The sequence below is a fragment of the Anolis sagrei genome, chromosome 2 (assembly GCF_037176765.1).
Source record: "Anolis sagrei isolate rAnoSag1 chromosome 2, rAnoSag1.mat, whole genome shotgun sequence".
Classification (NCBI taxonomy): Eukaryota; Metazoa; Chordata; class Lepidosauria; order Squamata; family Dactyloidae; genus Anolis; species Anolis sagrei.
In genome coordinates, this window is record NC_090022.1 from 61,817,629 (window position 1) to 61,835,821 (window position 18,193).

The 18,193-nt window shown below is 36.9% G+C and overlaps 1 protein-coding gene across 9 annotated transcripts in view; it reads left to right on the forward strand.

Moving 5' to 3' along the window:
• WNK2 (WNK lysine deficient protein kinase 2) overlaps positions 1 to 18,193 on the forward strand; it is a 153,245-nt gene that overhangs the window by 105,094 nt on the left and 29,958 nt on the right. For 7 of the 9 annotated variants that reach the window (XM_060766014.2, XM_060766015.2, XM_060766010.2 and 4 more), the window contains 4 exons: positions 3,784 to 4,424; positions 6,631 to 6,842; positions 12,599 to 12,814; positions 13,725 to 13,823. In XM_060766014.2, coding sequence (XP_060621997.2) covers positions 3,784 to 4,424; positions 6,631 to 6,842; positions 12,599 to 12,814; positions 13,725 to 13,823 — 1,168 coding nt within the window. The remainder of the gene's footprint in view (positions 1 to 3,783; positions 4,425 to 6,630; positions 6,843 to 12,598; positions 12,815 to 13,724; positions 13,824 to 18,193) is intronic. The other 2 variants (XM_060766016.2, XM_060766017.2) reach the window with 1 other exon arrangement.

The following is an 18,193-nucleotide window of genomic DNA, read 5'->3' on the forward strand; positions in this document are numbered from 1 at the left end:
GTTTTTTAAAATGACACATAGGTAAAGGTCAAGGTTTTCCCCTGACAATAAATCTAGTTGTGTCTGACTCTGGGGGTTAGTGCTCATCTTTATTTCTAAGCTGAAAAGCCAGTTTTTTTCTGTAGCTGCCTCCAAGGTCATGTGGTCAGCATGACTGCATGGAGCACTGTTACCTTCCCACAGTAGCGGTACCTATTGATCTACTCACATTTGCATGTTTTCGAACTGCTAGGTTAGCAGAAGATAGGACTAACAGCTCATCCTGCTCTCTGGATTCATACTTCCAACCTTTCGACCAACAAGTTCAGCAGCTCAGCGGTTTAACCCGCTGCGTCATCAGGGGCTCCAAAATGACACATATTAAAAAAACCTAGGAAAGCCACAAACCTCTAGAGGACATTTGAGATCCTTTTTAAATTCTTTTGCTCCAGATAGAGACCCCTGGGGACACAAAATGGCCCTGGGGGCTGCATTTTACTCCAGAGACCAATGAATTCTGGTACATATTAAATAATGACCATCTGATTAGTTCATTGATTTACCTTACTCGTTTATAGTGCTGATTCAGTCACATCAGTGTATTACCATTGGCCTCTGATTTTCTGACTTTTAATGATATTACAAAATATTTTAAACAAAGAAAAATACTTTATACTAAAAGTGGGCAGATGACAGCATTGGAATGAAAGTGAACTACAATAGATTTATGGGCTTAATTTTGGGAGGTGGGGTTGGATTGCTATTATGTAGTCCATGCAAGTTTCAAAAGGTGGAATTGAAACAGGTTTCATGTTATATCTGATCTCCCTGGCCAAAGTGTTTATAGGAGTGTCCTTTCTAATGGATTCTATCCTATAAGTTCAGGGATCTCTCAAGTTGTTAGGGAGTAATGGAACAATCACCCTGGGTGGCAGTGGCCCCGTAATACAATGCAGTGCTTTATGTGAACTTACAGTTGGGTAAATTGTTTTTCTTCTTCTTAGATATACCAAAGCTTGGTGTTGATGCTGGGGAAGCCACAGATTAGTTTTAATCCTTTGTGTCAAGGGAAGTGTTTAGATTGAAATCTAGAATTCATCAGAACCTGCTGATAGTTAAAACATTCACCTCAACTTTTTGTACATGTTTACTTAATGTTGACATCTAAAACAATGGGCTGAAATACTAAATTGCATTTATAACTATATAAATATGGTTATTAATGCCCTAAGGAATTGACCTCCCAGATCCCACATTAAACTCAAGGAAGCAATTCAATGCTTTTGGGGATTTGGGTCTGTGGTGCAGAGAAACGAGGTGTTTCAGAACGCGCAGCATTACCACCTCACTCATCACACTGTGACTCTAGTTAAAGGTCAGTTCTGGGATATTATAATTGTGGCAATAGTTGTGAATATGTACCATGAAAATAAAGCATTTGCAGAGCCATAACTCTAAGTTATGGATCTGTACCTGCAATGCAAGATGTCAACCTTGGGTGTAATTTCTCATTGTCTGCTGTCTTAAGAAAAAGTAGCACAAAAACTGGCAAAGGAGAAAATGCAACATATACATTGGACTTATTTTAGAATAAATTATTAAAATAAGTTTATGATGATCTTCATACCTATACAAATTTACATTTTGGTCCTTTGGCTTGAAGTTGCGGAAGTCAGACGTTACCAGCACCAGCCTCCAGTCTTCAGAAGTAAGGCATGGGTCAACAAGCAGAGCAGGTAGCAAACAATGAAACAACATTGCTATCTGCACATTCTTACACTTTAGACAAACATTAGGAATTTACACATGAATATCTTGATATTATTTGAGAGGAACTAAATTTTACACAGACTTAAATATGAATATAGGATACAAGGCACAGCATATTGATACTACATATAGGTGATAATTCCCTATAAATATATTGGGGAATGAAAAGAAGATCGCACTCACTTGATTGTGGAGTTTGGATCAGCATACTTTCACTTTCTAAATCCATACATGAATATTATGTTTGGGGACATGAGATGGAAAGATGTGTTCTTGCTCATGACATCACAGAGAAGGTATAGGAAAATATTATCTGAACCAGATCTCATACTTCATATACAGGTTATTATTGGGAAAAAATTGAAAATGGCAACAGCATTAACTGACAGAAGGAAATAATTTCATATTCATATTTTCCTTAAATGGGAATTTTGTGAATTACAGATAACCTGGAGTCTTTGTCCCTGAAGAGGAAAAAAAGTGTTTTTAATGAACATTCACTTTGCATACTAAAAAGAAATGTGGGCAGAAAAAAGAGCATAAACAGGAATCTTATTTGTAGATAACTATTCGTATTTTAAAAAAATATATTGTCAGTTAATAAGAGGATACAAGACATTGAAGGGCCATCAAAAGATCTTAAAAATCCCAAACATCTGGAAAACAGTGGCCATAATCTGTGAGATAGATAGATAGATAGATAGATAGATGGAAAATTAAGCTTATTTGCACTGAAGAATAGCTATAAAGGCATTCTCCCAATGTATGATTTAACTGCCTGTTTGTATGAAGCATGTTATTTACCATTTAGAGATTACAATCTTACTCCCTTTAATTTTTGAAGTGAGGCAAATGTACAAGAACCAACTGACTTAACCACTCTTCATATGGGATTAAATTTGTAAATTTTATGATCGTCTATGGCTTGCTTAACCTTTCCTACATAAAATTTGACACTACAATAGAAGCTCAGAAAGTGAACTTGAGTTGCATGTGTCTTCTTATTGGTAACACACCATGTTCAATACCAATCTGTAATGGAGCAATAAAAGTAATTTGGCATAGAGGAGGAAAAGGCAGCACCTTTGCATGATATTGAGAAGTGTAGGTGCACAGCCAGTTGGGCTGAACAGTTACCAGTTGTAACCACACTTTCCACAAATGCCCTCCTTTAGGTAGTATATACAATATTTTACATAATGCCTTACTATATGCCCTATTTTTTAAAAAATAATAATTGCACATAGGATCACACCATTTGATATTCCTTGTATCTGTATACAGAGAATGTAAACCAGATTATCATCCCTGTTTTACCCACAGTGAGTCCACAACCAACCTCAATATGTGATATGCATTCATGCATTAGTGTCTGGTTGTATATGAAGGCTGTTTGAGTGTGCACACAGATGTGTAAATTTAATGTTTCATAGAATCATAGAGTTGGAAGAGACCTCATGGGCCATCCATCCAACCACCTGCCAAGAAGCAGGAAAATCGAATTCAAAGCACCCCCGACAGATGCCCATCCAGCCTCTGTTTAAAAGCTTCCAAAAAAAGAGCCTCCACCACACTCCGGGGGAGATAATTTTGCTGCTGAACACCTCTCACAGTTAGGAATTTCTTCCTCATGTTCAGGTGGAATCTCCTTTCCTGTAGTTTGAAGCCATTGTTCTGTGTCCTAGTCTCCAGGGCAGCAGAAAACAAGCTTGCTTTCTCCTCCCTGTGACTTCCTCATATTAATTAATAGTTTATTCAAAAATACTGTCCAGATGTGTGTGCATTTTCTTTTGTTTCTGGTGTATTAAACAGGTCAAGCTTCAGCTTCTGTTATTTCAACTATTGTTGCTTTACCATCAGGACTCCTAGGTATTGCAAATTTTAAATTTACTGCTGGTACTGCTTTTATTTTTACATTTTTTAATTGCATTCTTCAATCAACTAGAGATAATGAATGCCACGGTTAAATTCTGGAAAAACAAATGTTTGATGACATATTCACCCGTTGAACCATATTCATATTTGTTATTTCAGGTTGCTTTTTCATCATCAAATGTAGCTGACCAGAAAGATGCATCTAACCGGAATGAAAAGACAAACACACTAACGTTACTTGAAGAGAAAAATAGATCTCAAAAAGATGACTCTCTAGACTCCAGCACAAGTACAAAGCAAGTTGAAACAGATAGCAATACACCAGCAAAAACAATTGGCAGATTTTCAGTGATCAGCACACAGGACGAGTTAACCTTGCCATCGGTGCAATCCTCAAGATACTCGGCACCACCAGATGTTTATCTGGATGATCAACCTTCTAGCCCTGATAGGAAGACCTCCCTGCGACGTGTGCAAACAGCATCCTCTGTTGATTTTCTTTATGGTCGTGATTCAAGTGATTCCGGAGATGACTCTCCTCAAAGAAAACCAGCTGCAGCTCCTTCCTCACCTCAGAGCAGTAGTGCAGGAAATGACTATGTTAGAAAGCACTCCTCTTTTTTTCAAAAGACCGGAAAGTCAAACTCACAAGCTCTTGATTCTCCTAATGGTCATGGGGCCAAAATACCAACTATCAATGTGTCTTCTTTCCACTCACATTCATCATATGTGAGCAGTGATAATGATTCAGAGTTTGAAGATGCAGACATGAAAAAAGAATTGCAGAACCTGAGGGAAAAGTATGTTGTATTTCATTCAAATGTGAGGCCTATTTTGGGCACTTATGCACAAGCCAAATGCTGGGTTCTTACTGCACTTACCAGTTATGTTCCTATTTGCCTAGTGAGGAGGTAAAGCTGCATTTGGATCCTACTTAGGGTTCCAAAATATTCCTTTCACATAAGTATCTTTTCTGTGTCATTGAGGTGATAAACCTGTATTTGGGCTATACCACAGAAGGTGATGGAGGGAACCCATGTTGAGATGGGTCACCTCAGCTTGTCCCTAAGTAGGATTCAAATGCAGCTTTACCTCCTCACTAGGCCTGTGTCAGAGGATTCACCAAATACTTAAGGCATCACATCTCTGCTGTGTTTATTGTGCAGCTGAACAAATATTCATGGGAATAAATTCAGATATCTGAGTAAGTTAGTAGACTTTTCAGATTTATACAGTCCTGATAAAATTGGTCAACTATGAAGATGTTCAATATACAAATAATTTGTAGTCTTGTTGAATATACAGCTATCTGTATAGTTGCCTAATTTTTATCATTTAGTTTATTCATTCCCTTTATTTAAACCTATTTATTGAGAGAAATATTGTTTGTGCTATCTGATTTGTGAATGTGAATAATTAACAATTTGGGGGTGTATTTTTTTCTATATTCAGTCTAGATTTTGGTATTGACTATCTCACAAAAAAGAAAAATGGTGTGCATAGGTATCCCATTTCTCATATTTCAACTCTTCTTCTCATATATCTCCTCAAACTTCTCTTCTTCATTTCTACCTCATAGCTAAGTGTGATGCCCTGTTATGCTCATCTAACTCCATCTACCCTCCTTAATATATCTTAGCAGCAATTACCCTAATTAATCTCTCTCTCTCTCTCTCTCTCTAGCACAGTTTGAACCTACCTGTCTCATCTGGCTGCATCTTTCTCGCTGTTGTTTCCTGTATCCTCAGAAAACAATGCCACCATAATGTCCCCTGATTATCACCTGATTTCCCTTCTATTTTAAAACTCTTGCAATATTTATTTTAATGTGTGATTTTATTTTCTGAAACTGCAACTCTTGACAGCCATCATTCTGGTCTCCAAGTTGCCACAAGCCTTGTTATAGTTATTTATCGCTCTCATTTGTCTTTTGTTGTTGTTTTATTGTTCTAGGTTACAGTAATTCTGTTCTTATCTGATTTTCTTCCTACTTGCCTAATCAGTCTTTCATTGCTTCCACTATCTTTCCCCTCTCAGTTGTGGTTCTCTTGGCCCTCTTCATTCACTCTGCCTAAGTAGCTTCATACCATCCTTGTGGTTTTCAATACCACATACAACTTGATGACATCAAGATCTGTGTAATTAATGTAGAATGTTCTTCCTCCATCAAGCCTTGTATCTCCATACATTTGTCTGACTGTTTGGACTCTTAAATGCAGCCACCATCTAAAGAGAGCACAGTCATTCAGCCAGTAGAATTTACATGATTATTGATTCAACATTCAGACTAGCCAACTTTCCTTTCCCTCCAGCCCTATCTCTCTTTATTTAATCTCTATCTCCATCACAATATCACAATTTAGACTGTTGAATAAACATGTAGCCTGAATCCTCTCTTTTGCACCTTCTAGCTTGTAGTTCCAGCTTGTGAAGGTCAGCTAGACTTTTTGATAGTCTTTGCTGCTGTGTCTCTGGGCTTGGAGTTGCTTTGGATGTTTCATAAGGCAACCCCTTCCTGATCCTATCTGTTCTTTCACACTTTTTTGGTTTTGCTGCTAGAATATTGTTCTGTTGATAAATCCCTTGAACCAGATGGCAGCAGATATTTACATATAACCAGATTCCCATAGTAATGAAATGTTGTTTGTGAGTAATATGTATAGTCTTATTAGATACATATTTGGAAATGTAGATGTTTTCATTAAAGCATGTACCAAGTGTAGCATATAACATACTCCATATTTTTAGGTTTGACTTTTGCTGGCTTGATTATTCACAGGTTTGATTAAAATGTTCTCCCTGGAAATCTCTAGGTCCTCCAATTTGATTCTGTGGTTAATTTCTGTTGAGAAAAGATGTGCTAGAAAATGTAGTGATTTATAGAAAAGTGTTCCCTTGAGTAAAAAAAATAGATTTTGTATTTGTGGTTTTTCAATTTCATAAGATCCTATGCCCCTAACCTCAGCAAATTGGAGGGCTGACTGTACTTTTATTGTTGTTGTATAGACACATGAAAGAAATCACTGAGCTTCAGAGTCAGCAGAAGAAAGAAATAGAGGCTCTATACGTTCGACTAGGAAAACCTTTACCACCAAATGTTGGCTTCCTTCATTCTGCCCCACCAACCGGTCGCCGAAGAAGAACCAGCAAGAACAAATTAAAAACTGGGAAATTATTAAACCCTGTTGTTCAGCAACTTAAAACAACATCCAATGCAAGTAAGTTTAGCAGACACAAACCTATCTAACATATGTGACTTTTACAATGCAGTCTGTTCACAATTGTATGTTTCTGATATTCTGGAAAGTGAAGAGAGTATGTGTAAATCTTATCACAGTGGCAAGTTCTCAGATTGTGAACTATTTTGCCAGACAGATATTGTTTTTACAATCATCTTATTTGATGAAAAGTGAAGAGTGAAGACCTGTTAGGATACATTGGATAACCATTTATGTATTGATCAAGTCAACAGAGATGTCAACTGCTGAAACTTTAAATCACAACATAAAACCACCATTTTTTTTAAATAAAACCTTGCTTTGATGTGTAAGCCAGTGTCAAAACCAGAAAAGAGTTTCTGGTCTGCTTGTGTCTGTATTAATCGCATACATGAACACATGGGAAGGATTTGTGTTAACTTCGATTCATGGTGAACCTTCTGAAGGAAAGTCTGCGAACTCCTTTCTTAGCCACTCCATAATTGTAGGAAATGGGAACGAGTTCATTGCCCAGTGACCCAAAGGAGGATTAACCCCAGCCTGTGTATCCTTTTGCCCAACTTTGAGTTTTCCAGTTCTTCACACACTTTGATTCTATAGATATTACCCAAGCCATAGCAAATACTAGAAGCTCTAATTAATTCTAATTTTTAAATTGTTCTCTCTTTTTTAGTCTCCATTTGGACTAAACTAGCTGAAAGATTTTTAGCATTTTGAATTCCTCCTTATGATTCCCTCTCCATAGACTTAGTCCACGTCTACACTGACCATTTCAGTTTCAAACCAGTATTGAAGAAAATGGATTGTCTGTGTAGATGATTACACAGGAAATTTTAGAACCACTTTGTGGCCCAGATGGTGATTACACAAACCATCGGTGAACATTACGGGCTTTCCTTTGTGCACTTTTGTGGGAGTTTGTTGCCTGGCCATAGTTTGAAGCTAACTGCATTAAATGGTCTGTGTAGATGGGACCTAAAACTGATGTAACTTACTGCAGGAGGCAATATACATACTGCGTCTGGAGCAGTTTCTAAATTTGATGTTACACAAGCACATGCATGAGCATTGCAATTTCATCCCCCAGCTGTCTTTGGGCGCATCCAGACAGCTCGTTTATTGCGGTAATTCCCGCAATAAAGAAAGGGCTGTCCAGATGACATCCTGGACAATCTCAAATTAATTCACTTCAAACCAGGAAAATCTTGGTTTGTCACGAATTAATTAGATAGTGGATTTATTCTGTGCCTTCTTGGAAGGCGTGGGATAAACCCACTATTTCTGGTGTCTGGACTGCAGTCCAGGCACCATTCCCACAGTTTGCTGGGCTAAATTAGTCCAGAAAACTGTGGGGATACCCTCCCCCTCCCTCAAAGCCACCAAACCCCTTTTAAAAGTAAAGAAAACTTACCTGGCTTCCAGTACATTCTTGCAGCAGCTCTCCCAGCGCATAGAAATAATGTGCCAGGAGGGGGGGGGGACGATTTTCCTCCCCCCTCCCCTGCTCTCCTGGCAAGTCATTTCTTTGCACCGGGAGAGCTGCTGCAAGAGTGTACTGGAGGCCGGGTAAGTTTTCTTTACTTTTCAATGGAGTTTGTGGGCTTGCGGGTGGGGGGGGGGGGCTTTCCAGATGTTGTCACAGGCCAGTCCTGAGAGAGCATCTGGGTGTGGACAGGCCCTCAGGAACATCCATGTTTTTAAAACACAAATGTTTCTGGGATAACTGCTTGTATGGAACTGCCCTTTCTTCCCAGTTCAGTTCAAATGTCATCATTAGGGTAGGAGAAAGGAAAGGCTTTTGGGAGAGAAAATCTGAAACAGAGCCACAGGACCATAGAAAATGCCCTTTTATCACATCCTGCAGCCAGCAACAATTCTACTGAATCCAGAAAACAAATGCAGAAGGAAAAATATCCATCTGCCCCCTATGCTTGATAAATAGTTCATAATGACTCTTATTCATTCATTCATTCACTCAATTATATCCCAAGGTGGCTTGCAGTGCAGATTAAAAGAAAGTAAATAGTGGCTCACTGACATGTTCTGAGAATCTTTAATGTCAGTTGCCAAAGGAACACTGTTTAATTAAATATATATAGTACCAGGCCGAGGCTGTGAAATGCTGGTATCACTTAACCCTAATAATCCCTTTCAGTACAAGAAATGAGAAGTAATGAATCAAAGTAGTGTAGTTATCAGCTATACAAAATATATATAAATTAAGATGTAAGGGAAATATGTTTCAAAAGTAATATAAGAAGTTCTAATGACACAATTACCACAATGATTGGTGTGATATAAATAGTACAATATCCTATTTATTTTTTAAACTATTTTAGAAATTGGTTTTAGCTATTTAACAGGCATTTTCCCAAGTTTTATTCCACTTTATTTTAAGCAGTCCATGATGTTTGAAGGAGTGAGCAGCATACATGTTTCCAGGAATAAATGCAAGTGGAAAGAAGAGCAGATTTATAGCAATCCGTTGGTAAAATGTAATTGTTAGATATTTATGCTTTAGGGCAGATTTCCCCAACTTGATATTTTCCATATGTGTTGGAGTTCTATTAGACTGGGGGATTTGTATACATCTGGAAAGTGGCAGGTTGGAAAATAAAGCCCAAACTCCCAAAAGAGCAATTTTGGAGGAGTCAACCATAAAATATGCCACTTGCAAGTGAAACTGTCAACCAATTCAACAAGTAATTTTATTTATAAGTCCTGAAGTTTTTATCATTGCCATTTAAGACAGGTAGGTGTGTTTTCAAAAATTGCCTCACTCATCACTGACATTAATAGACTGGCCTGAGCTACAATGGTTAACCAAACACATTAAACCCTTTCTACCAACATTTTACCAACATTTCAGTATCTGTTCTACAATGTTTCTTTAACAGATGTTGGGCTTCAAAGTGGGGAGGTTTTATTAAAGTTGGTATATGCCAAAGATAGGTTTATCTCTATAGATGAGTTTAGTTTCCATGGTGATTGGGTATTGGAAGGTGTGGGGAATTGGTGTGCCTCTCTCCATCCATGCTTATCCACACACTGTATAATAGCATTATACAGTGAACGTGGGATGGGATGGGATGAGAGATTTATTTGTGAGAGAACATCAGCTGTTTTTATTATTAGGGGAGGGGTCATTTATTGATTTATTTTAATTTTACTTTTTCCTTATTTTTATAAAGTGCCTTGAGAAACCTTATTGAATGAATATATATATATATATATATATATATATATATATGATTGAGTAATTCTGTTTATCTCACTAATATTTGACATGTTACTATCACATTCCTCAACTACTAATAATTTTTCTCCCATTACTGCTGCTTGAAATTCTCCTGTCTTCACTGAAAGTCCTTGAACCTCAATGTGCTGTCTCTCATTTCTTCCAAAGCATCTTTTTCCTTCCTTACATTTTTTCCAAGTTGGATAGGAAAGGAAGCTTTCTCACAATCAATGCATAGAGAATGCTGTAGTGTTCCTTAATATGTGTTGAGGATTTAGTGTATTTAGTGACTTATTTCCAAAAAGGGTTTAGCATGGCAGCCTACACACTTTATCTTTTGTAACTGCATAATCAGTCGTATCAACTCATGTCAATAAAAGGGTTATGCTGAACTGTGTTAAATTCTTCCTCCTCTTACCTTATCTAACTTCTATCACTTGTCTTTCAAAGCATTTGTTTTATACTATTAGGATATAGCATGCATAAGCACTATTATTTCTACCTCCGCTTGAGAACAGTCCTGGTAGGGGTAGAGGAAAACTTTCACCAAGCCCCCTCTCCTTTTGTCACCTCTATTACCCAGTCAATCATCATTCTAGAGCAGTGTATTTCAAATCCTGCTCCTCCAGGTGTTTTGGACTTCAGTTCCCACAACTCCTAACAGCTGGCACCAGATGCTGTCTGATCTTGGGAACTAAGCAGGTTAGAACCTAGAGAGGGGACTGCCAATGAATACTATTATTATTATTAGTAGTAGTAGTAGTAGTAGTAGTAGTATACTATATTTATATCCCGCTGTTCTCACCCCTAGGGGAACTCAAAGCCACATTACATATACAACAATAAATACAATATATCAATTTAAACAGTTAAAATACAACTGTTTAGTGCTTCTGTCTTAGATCCTGTGGGATATATTTCAGAGGAATGATCTGTAAAACCACCCCTTGTGTATTCCCAAATTGGTTATATATTTCTTTCATAGAGTAGTCATTGAATAAAAGTTGACTGGCAGAGACCATTTTCCTTCCCCATGACATGCTTATCTCTTGTTTTGACGGTTTTAATGTATATGTATAACTGTTTTAATTTGTGCTAACTGTATTTTATGCTATGTTTTATTTTGTGTTGGCATTGAACAGTGCCTATTGGTAGCCGTCCTGAGTCCTTCTTCGGAGGTTGAGAAGGACGAGATATAAATGTTCCAAATAAATAAATAGATAAATGTCTAAATAGTGATACTATATATATATATATATATATATATATATATATTATAAATTTCTCGTTCTCTCTTCGTTGCTTTATAAATACTTCAAAACAACGTGGTTGGAAATATAAAGAAGATCATTTTGCATACACAACTTGCTTTTAGGTTCCACCCCACAAAGTTGTTTCTGGCTTCTACCTGCATTATTTTTCCAAAATTAATAATTTCCTTAGTTTTCTTTCTTAGGTGAGCGATACTTGGAAAGCAATTTAATAACGAACTTTTCTCACACATTGCACAAGTGAATGTGTCTTATTTTTTTGTACAGCTACATATTCATAGAATTTTGGAGAATGAAAAAGCTTCTCAGGAATGTTTTAGTATCACCTTTCTTGAATATGGTTTTTAAGGGGAAGACCAGAAAAATATCTGTTATGATGGGTTTTAATTGTAGTTTGGGAATTCTGCTCAGATTGTGGGTATATTAAGACTAATCCTGTGGGTGGGTGGAAACAAGTTCTACAGAATTCAGTTTGACTTTTGAGGATTCGTGCATAAGATTAAGCTGAAACCTCTCATTTAAAAAGTCGGGTGGGTCCACTGTTTTGCTGCAATTCAGTTAGTCCTAATAAATGAACTATGAATGTTGGGATTCCTTCTAATCCTAAATATCGTAAAATATATTGGCCAGTACCCAAAAGGCTGCACCATTATTGTGTGCTCATAGGGACTTTTCAACTTCTGTTTCTTAAGCAGTGGTCCCCCCGCCAAGAATTGAAATCACATGGTGCTCCAGATACTTTTTGGATACAACTCTCAGCATCCTTCAACCTTGGCTGTGCTGACTAGAGCTGCTGGGAGTTGCAATCCAACATATGGCAGGCCACATGACTCCTAAATTGTAAGAAAAGATTTGTCCATTTAAATAAACATTCAAAAATCCCACAAAATCTTTACTATGGTCTAAAATGGTCCATTTGATCTTGTATCCCTTTTGGGAATTGACAGCTGAATCTATAAATCGTAAATAATTGTGGACCTCGTGTTATATTGTCATTCATCGTGGCAAACTCTAAATTGATGGCTGGCTGACTGGCTAACAATAATTGATGGCTTATATGTATTTCTGCTGTGAAATTTGATTCAGCTGTAGATTTCTCCCTATTTTTTCAAAATGTTGAAGTTTCTTTCAAGATTGAGTTGACGCTTTTATATCTTCTTCTTCTTCTTCTTCTTCTTCTTATTATTATTATTATTATTATTATTATTATTATTGTACTTGGTGATTTTTGCCTGTATCCTGTTTAGGTGATGGATCAGACTGCAAAGATGCTCTGGCTAAAGAAAATACTAAAGTCAAAACTGGTTCTACTGAAGGGAGTGGACTAACGTCATCCACATCAGCCATACTTGGAAAATCAGTTCAAACACAGCAACCCTGCTCTGTCAAAGCTTCCTTATCCTCTGACATCTGTTCTGGATTAGCTTCTGAAGGAGGTGATGCACATGGAAATTCTAGCCAAGGTGATTCTATATGCTTAGGAACATCATTTATTCCATGCTGAAATTGGTAGTTATTTCACAACTTGGAAATTGGAAATGAGAATTGTGGGTTCAAATACTTGCTCAGCATACTAACTTGAGTAAGTGCCTCCCAGTCCAATCTCCTTTATAGAAGTGTTAAAATGCTAAGCATCATTTGGGAAAGGAAAAGTGCTAATATGGTGTGATCAAGATCTCTAATCTTGATAATTTTAGACAATTGAGTCAGTAATGTACCATTGAGGATGAACAATATTAGATTATCAAAGTGTGAACAGAGGAAGGCTTCTCATGTTTTATGTGCATATTGTGGAAGAATTATTAATTGTTAAAGTAGATTTTTTAACACTCGGGTAAATGACCCTTTGTAGATTGAAACCATTTAGTAGCAGAAAAGTTCGGCTTACTTTTTCTTTAGGTCCAAATCCTTTGCCATGTTGCTGAATTTTGTTCGTAAGGCATTCTTTCCTATAAAAGACTACCACTTGGGAGCAATTTAACTTCTGCCACTTTGCAAGTTTGCATGATTTCCTGACTTCACTAGAGACTCTATCACAATAGACATAGCTTGATATAGCTGTAGTATTGATAGCTTCCAAGCTTCGTCATGATAGAGTAGCTTTGTCTATTGCAAACTGTGATGATGGTTACAAATCATATTGTACTCGTTTATGCATGTCCTGCCAAACTAATCCTATGAAATATCTATTTCCTTCTGCTGTTTTGCACCCTTTTTTGCACATAGCCAATGAACTTACTCCTCTTTGGCAAGGCTAAAATGGAGATGTGGATGATAAACTAACAAAGCTGATATGACTGATGGTGACAACTGATCACAGCTATTTGTACTTTATAAGTGTCTTTGTTTTCTTCCCTTTATATTCATTTGCAGGCTGGACGGTTTTCCACCAAACGTCTGAGAGAGTGACCTATAAATCTAGTAGCAAACCTCGTACCAGATTCCTCAGTGGACCTGTGTCTTTGTCCATCTGTTTGTATTTGTTCTTTTGTATTTTATCACAGCCCATCTTTCTTTCCCCCCCCCCCCTTTTCCAAAACTCATCTTCATATATACATATATTTAATATGTTTGGCAGGAAGCTCCTTTTTTTCTAGACAGTCCCTTTGATTTCCTTTTTTTAAAGTTAATAATCATGGACACACTTTATTTCTTTTCTTTGATTTCATATGGAAAGCTTTTGTGCACTGCTTTTGGCTCATGCCTGGGTACCAAAAGCATGTGTGGAAGATCTCATAATTTATTCTAAAACCTTATAGTAAATTTTGCCCTGGACATATCTTTATGTGACTTTATATTTTATGTAATTTTTAATTTACAATGTGGCAATTATAAATGTCTGCTGTCCTGGTTCCAGCGATATCAAAACGAAATCCAACCGACTGTAGACGAATGGTCTCTTTCACACATGTTTGGACTATGAAGACATGCATGTAGCAAGCTGATACAATTCTAGAAGGTCACTAAAGGGTATAACATCCGCACAAGGGCTGTATTCAAATAATATACAGTACTGTTTATATCCACTTTATTATTATTATTGTTATTATTTGTTATTTTTTTCTATCCCTTGCATGTGGAAATGCTGAGAAATGCTCCTGCTAGTTCTTTAATATCGTCTTCTCTAGGCAGTATTTTTGCCATCATATTGTATCATTTGAGTTTCTTCAATTTTCTTAAAGTAAATTAGGCTAAATGAAAGTGGGTTACTTCCCACAAATCATGGTATATTTTTATGATAAAGCCACCTAGTTGGAGCACTTTACTCGGTTGTTTTTATTATGACCTTATGTGACCTCAGAGATGAAGTCAAGAAGCAGTTCATTAAAGCACAGAATAAATTTGCAGAAGTTACAATCTTTGATGCCTGGTTGATTGATACAATGGCCAGGATGATTTCATATAACTGTAACTAAATACAAATAGATATTTCCTTTATTGTATTATTCCTGCAATTGGCAGTTCAACCAACTCTGAGATAATTATTTCAAAAGCAGTTATTTATTATGAGGCAAATAGAGTTTCTAGTACAATAATTTTTTTTTCTAAAAATGTACTTTAGGATACAATTACATGTAATGCCAAAATAGGGACAACATTTCTGTAACAAAACATTCAGCTGATCTCCATTTTCATTTGTATCCAACTTTTATCATTGGAATTCAGCATTTTTATCATTATTGAGGTGGTACAGATCAAAGGCACAAGACTACTCAAAATGCATCCTCCCTGGTTTCCAAATAATTCCCCTTTTATTGGTTTTTAAATTCCGCTAAACTCTTAACAAAAAGGTCTGCTGAAAACTGACAAAATATCCATGTTAGTGCAGAATCAATTATATTCAATGTTATCAATAGTTCCAAGATCCTAAGATAAAACTCTTGCTATATTCTGTATGTATTCTTGTTTCAATATGGAGGCAGTAATTTCTTCTGTACTCACAAATAGCCAAGCAACTTAAAAGCGAGAGAAGCAACATATGTTTAATTGGATGTTTTCATCATTGAGTGAGCATTAGATTTGTCTTGACAAAAATAGAAGAATGTTGCTTTGGCCAAAGTCTCATGCTATATATACCCAAAACGAAAAACAAAACCAAAATCCAGTCAAGCCAAATGTAATAAACAGCAGCCATATTTTGTTGCTGTGGGTATAGTGATGACTTTAAATGCTGGTCACCTATCAGTTACTAGCACAGATATCCACCATGAACCTAGAGCAGAATGTGAGCTATTACTTTTTTTAAAGGAGTAATTTGTTATTATTCTGATCACTTATACGCTTACCACAAAGGTGACTCTCGGGGTTATTTCTTACCAACCAGTTACTGTTGCCTATTACAATTGGGCCATTGGAAAACAAAACAAGATTGTCCCTGGTTTTCCCAAGTGGATGATACAGATCTTGCACCTTGGAAATTCTGGAAAAAAACTATTTATGGGACGTATATCCCACACTTCAACACCCGTGTAGTTCAAGACCTCTTCTACACTGCCATATAAAATCCAGATTCTTTGCTTTGAACTGGATTATATGGCAGTGTAGACTTATATAATCCAATTCAAAGCAGATAATATGGATTATCTGCTTTGATAATTTGGATTATATGACAGTGTAGAAGGGGTCTAAGAAAAAGTTAAGAAAATTGTCAAAGCAAAATTATGAAATACTTCAAAATTAACATAGTCTTCTCCATAGTCTAGATCTCAAATGCTTTATTCTGTTGGCATTTGTATAGTCTTCATCTGATTTCAGGGTCGGGCTAGTATTTGGATTAGAGGCCACTAAGGAAATACCAGAGAGATTCAAGAAGGGTTATGAAGGAATTACATCTGTAACACTAGAGAGGTGTTTCAGAACAGACTATGATCATTCCTGCTTTCCTTTAAAATGAATGACAAGTATCTTGTGCCTCCCTTTGTGGATGCTGGTGTGTAGGCATTGGGAGGAAGGGCTCCTAAACACTCACAAAGTCTTAAGACAGCGGTCTGTTGTTCAATAACAACTTTTCCTTCTTCCTTTCTTTTACTCTCCTGAACAGGAATTTCCCCTTTTCTCTGTATTTCTGTGGCTGCTTCGCATTTTAATCATAAAAGTGTACTACACAAAAAGTCATACACACTTGTGGCAAAAAATATAGTTCTCTTATACAGGTATAAATATTCACCATAACATTCACTAGAAGATTGTAGTAGGTCTGAATGCTACCTTTCAGACCTTGCTCCTAAAACTCTGATCTAACCTGTTGCTCTTATGCACTGTTAAAACTATTTTTTAAGTTGAAATATTGGATAATTTATGGGCAATCATCAAAAATATTGACTTGTGCTCCCCATTGCTGGTTATAGGTGATGGTGTTGGTGATGATTTTATATATCACAATCCAGTGCGTTGGGTACGGTACAAAAATAAACCATGAAAAGAGAGTCCTGTCAAATATAGTTTAATTTAGTATATAGATGAATAAAGGGGGTAATACAAATGTTTAAAAACACAATACAAGCAAACAAAAAGTTCTCTAAGTCATCTGAATATACAAAATTGTAAAGTTAAACCAATATATGGACATAAAAAGACCCATAGGTATTTTAAAAAGATACCAGATGCCTTTTAAAGTTGTATCAAAGTAGTACATTAAAATCACATTATTCTGAGAAAAATAATATATACAGATTTCACAAAACCTGAACTTTATAATCTAGTTATATTCACACTTGACAAATTACTATTTCTATTAATATAATTTATCCTGTTTCTCTGTTGAACCAGTGCAAATTTGCAGTTACTACTATATAGACACACTCTTTGCCCTATAGATTATATATAGAATGTGCATCTAGTCAACAAGGATAGATGAGGAAAATGTCCATAAGATCTCCCAAGAATGGACTTGTCTGACATGATTAAAGAAAGTTTCCTATTAATTACTTTGATCCCTGTTTGAACAGTTCAGGAAAGGGTCCACGCCAAGCAGTCCATTCAGAAATTACTTACCAGAAAATAAGAATTTTCAGAACTCACTCAAAATATTAATACCTGATTCAGGCTATATCACATTTACTTAGAAGAAATATTCTGCACATAATAATGTAAAACACTTTTTCACTGCAGGGTTTGGGGAAATATCTAAGGCTGCTTCCAGACCGGAGTAAAACCCGCACCAAAGTGGGCTTAAAAAATCTGTTTTGGTGTGGATTTTAGTCCCCACAAGCCACCCCAAACCCAGGTGCTCCTGGGGAAGATGACTACATGCCATCCTGATAACAATCAGTATGGCATGCTGCCACCATGAAGCCCCTCAAAATAACCCCTTAAAATTAAAAAAAACCACCATTATGTTCTTCCTCACACCCTCCTGACATGAGAAAATGGTGTGCCAAGAGACCAGGTGGTGGGAGTGGGCAAGGAGAAAAATCCCTCCTTGGGCCCCTCATCTCCTGGTGTGTCATTTCCTCATTCCAGGAGGGTGAGAGGAGGGACATAATGGTGGCCAGATATGTTTTGTTTTATTTTAAAGGGTTATTTTGAGGGTGGGGGTAGCTGCCCTCTCAGTTTTTCAGACTCCTGGAGCCCGAAAAACCAAGATGGCTGTGTTGACTGGGTCCGGGGATCATGTGACATGGTCCCCAGACCCAATCCACACAGGGGCCACATCTGTTAAGATCCGGATCTTATCAGGTGTTTAATTCAGAACAAGGCAGGGAAACTGTTTTGTTCTGAATTAATTCAGTTTTACCAAAGGTGCCTCCGTTAAAACAGAGATAGGTCCCAGTTTTTGTGCCTGTCTGGATGAGCCCTAACAAAGCCTCTAACATGCAGATTATTTCTTCATTTGACTCCCG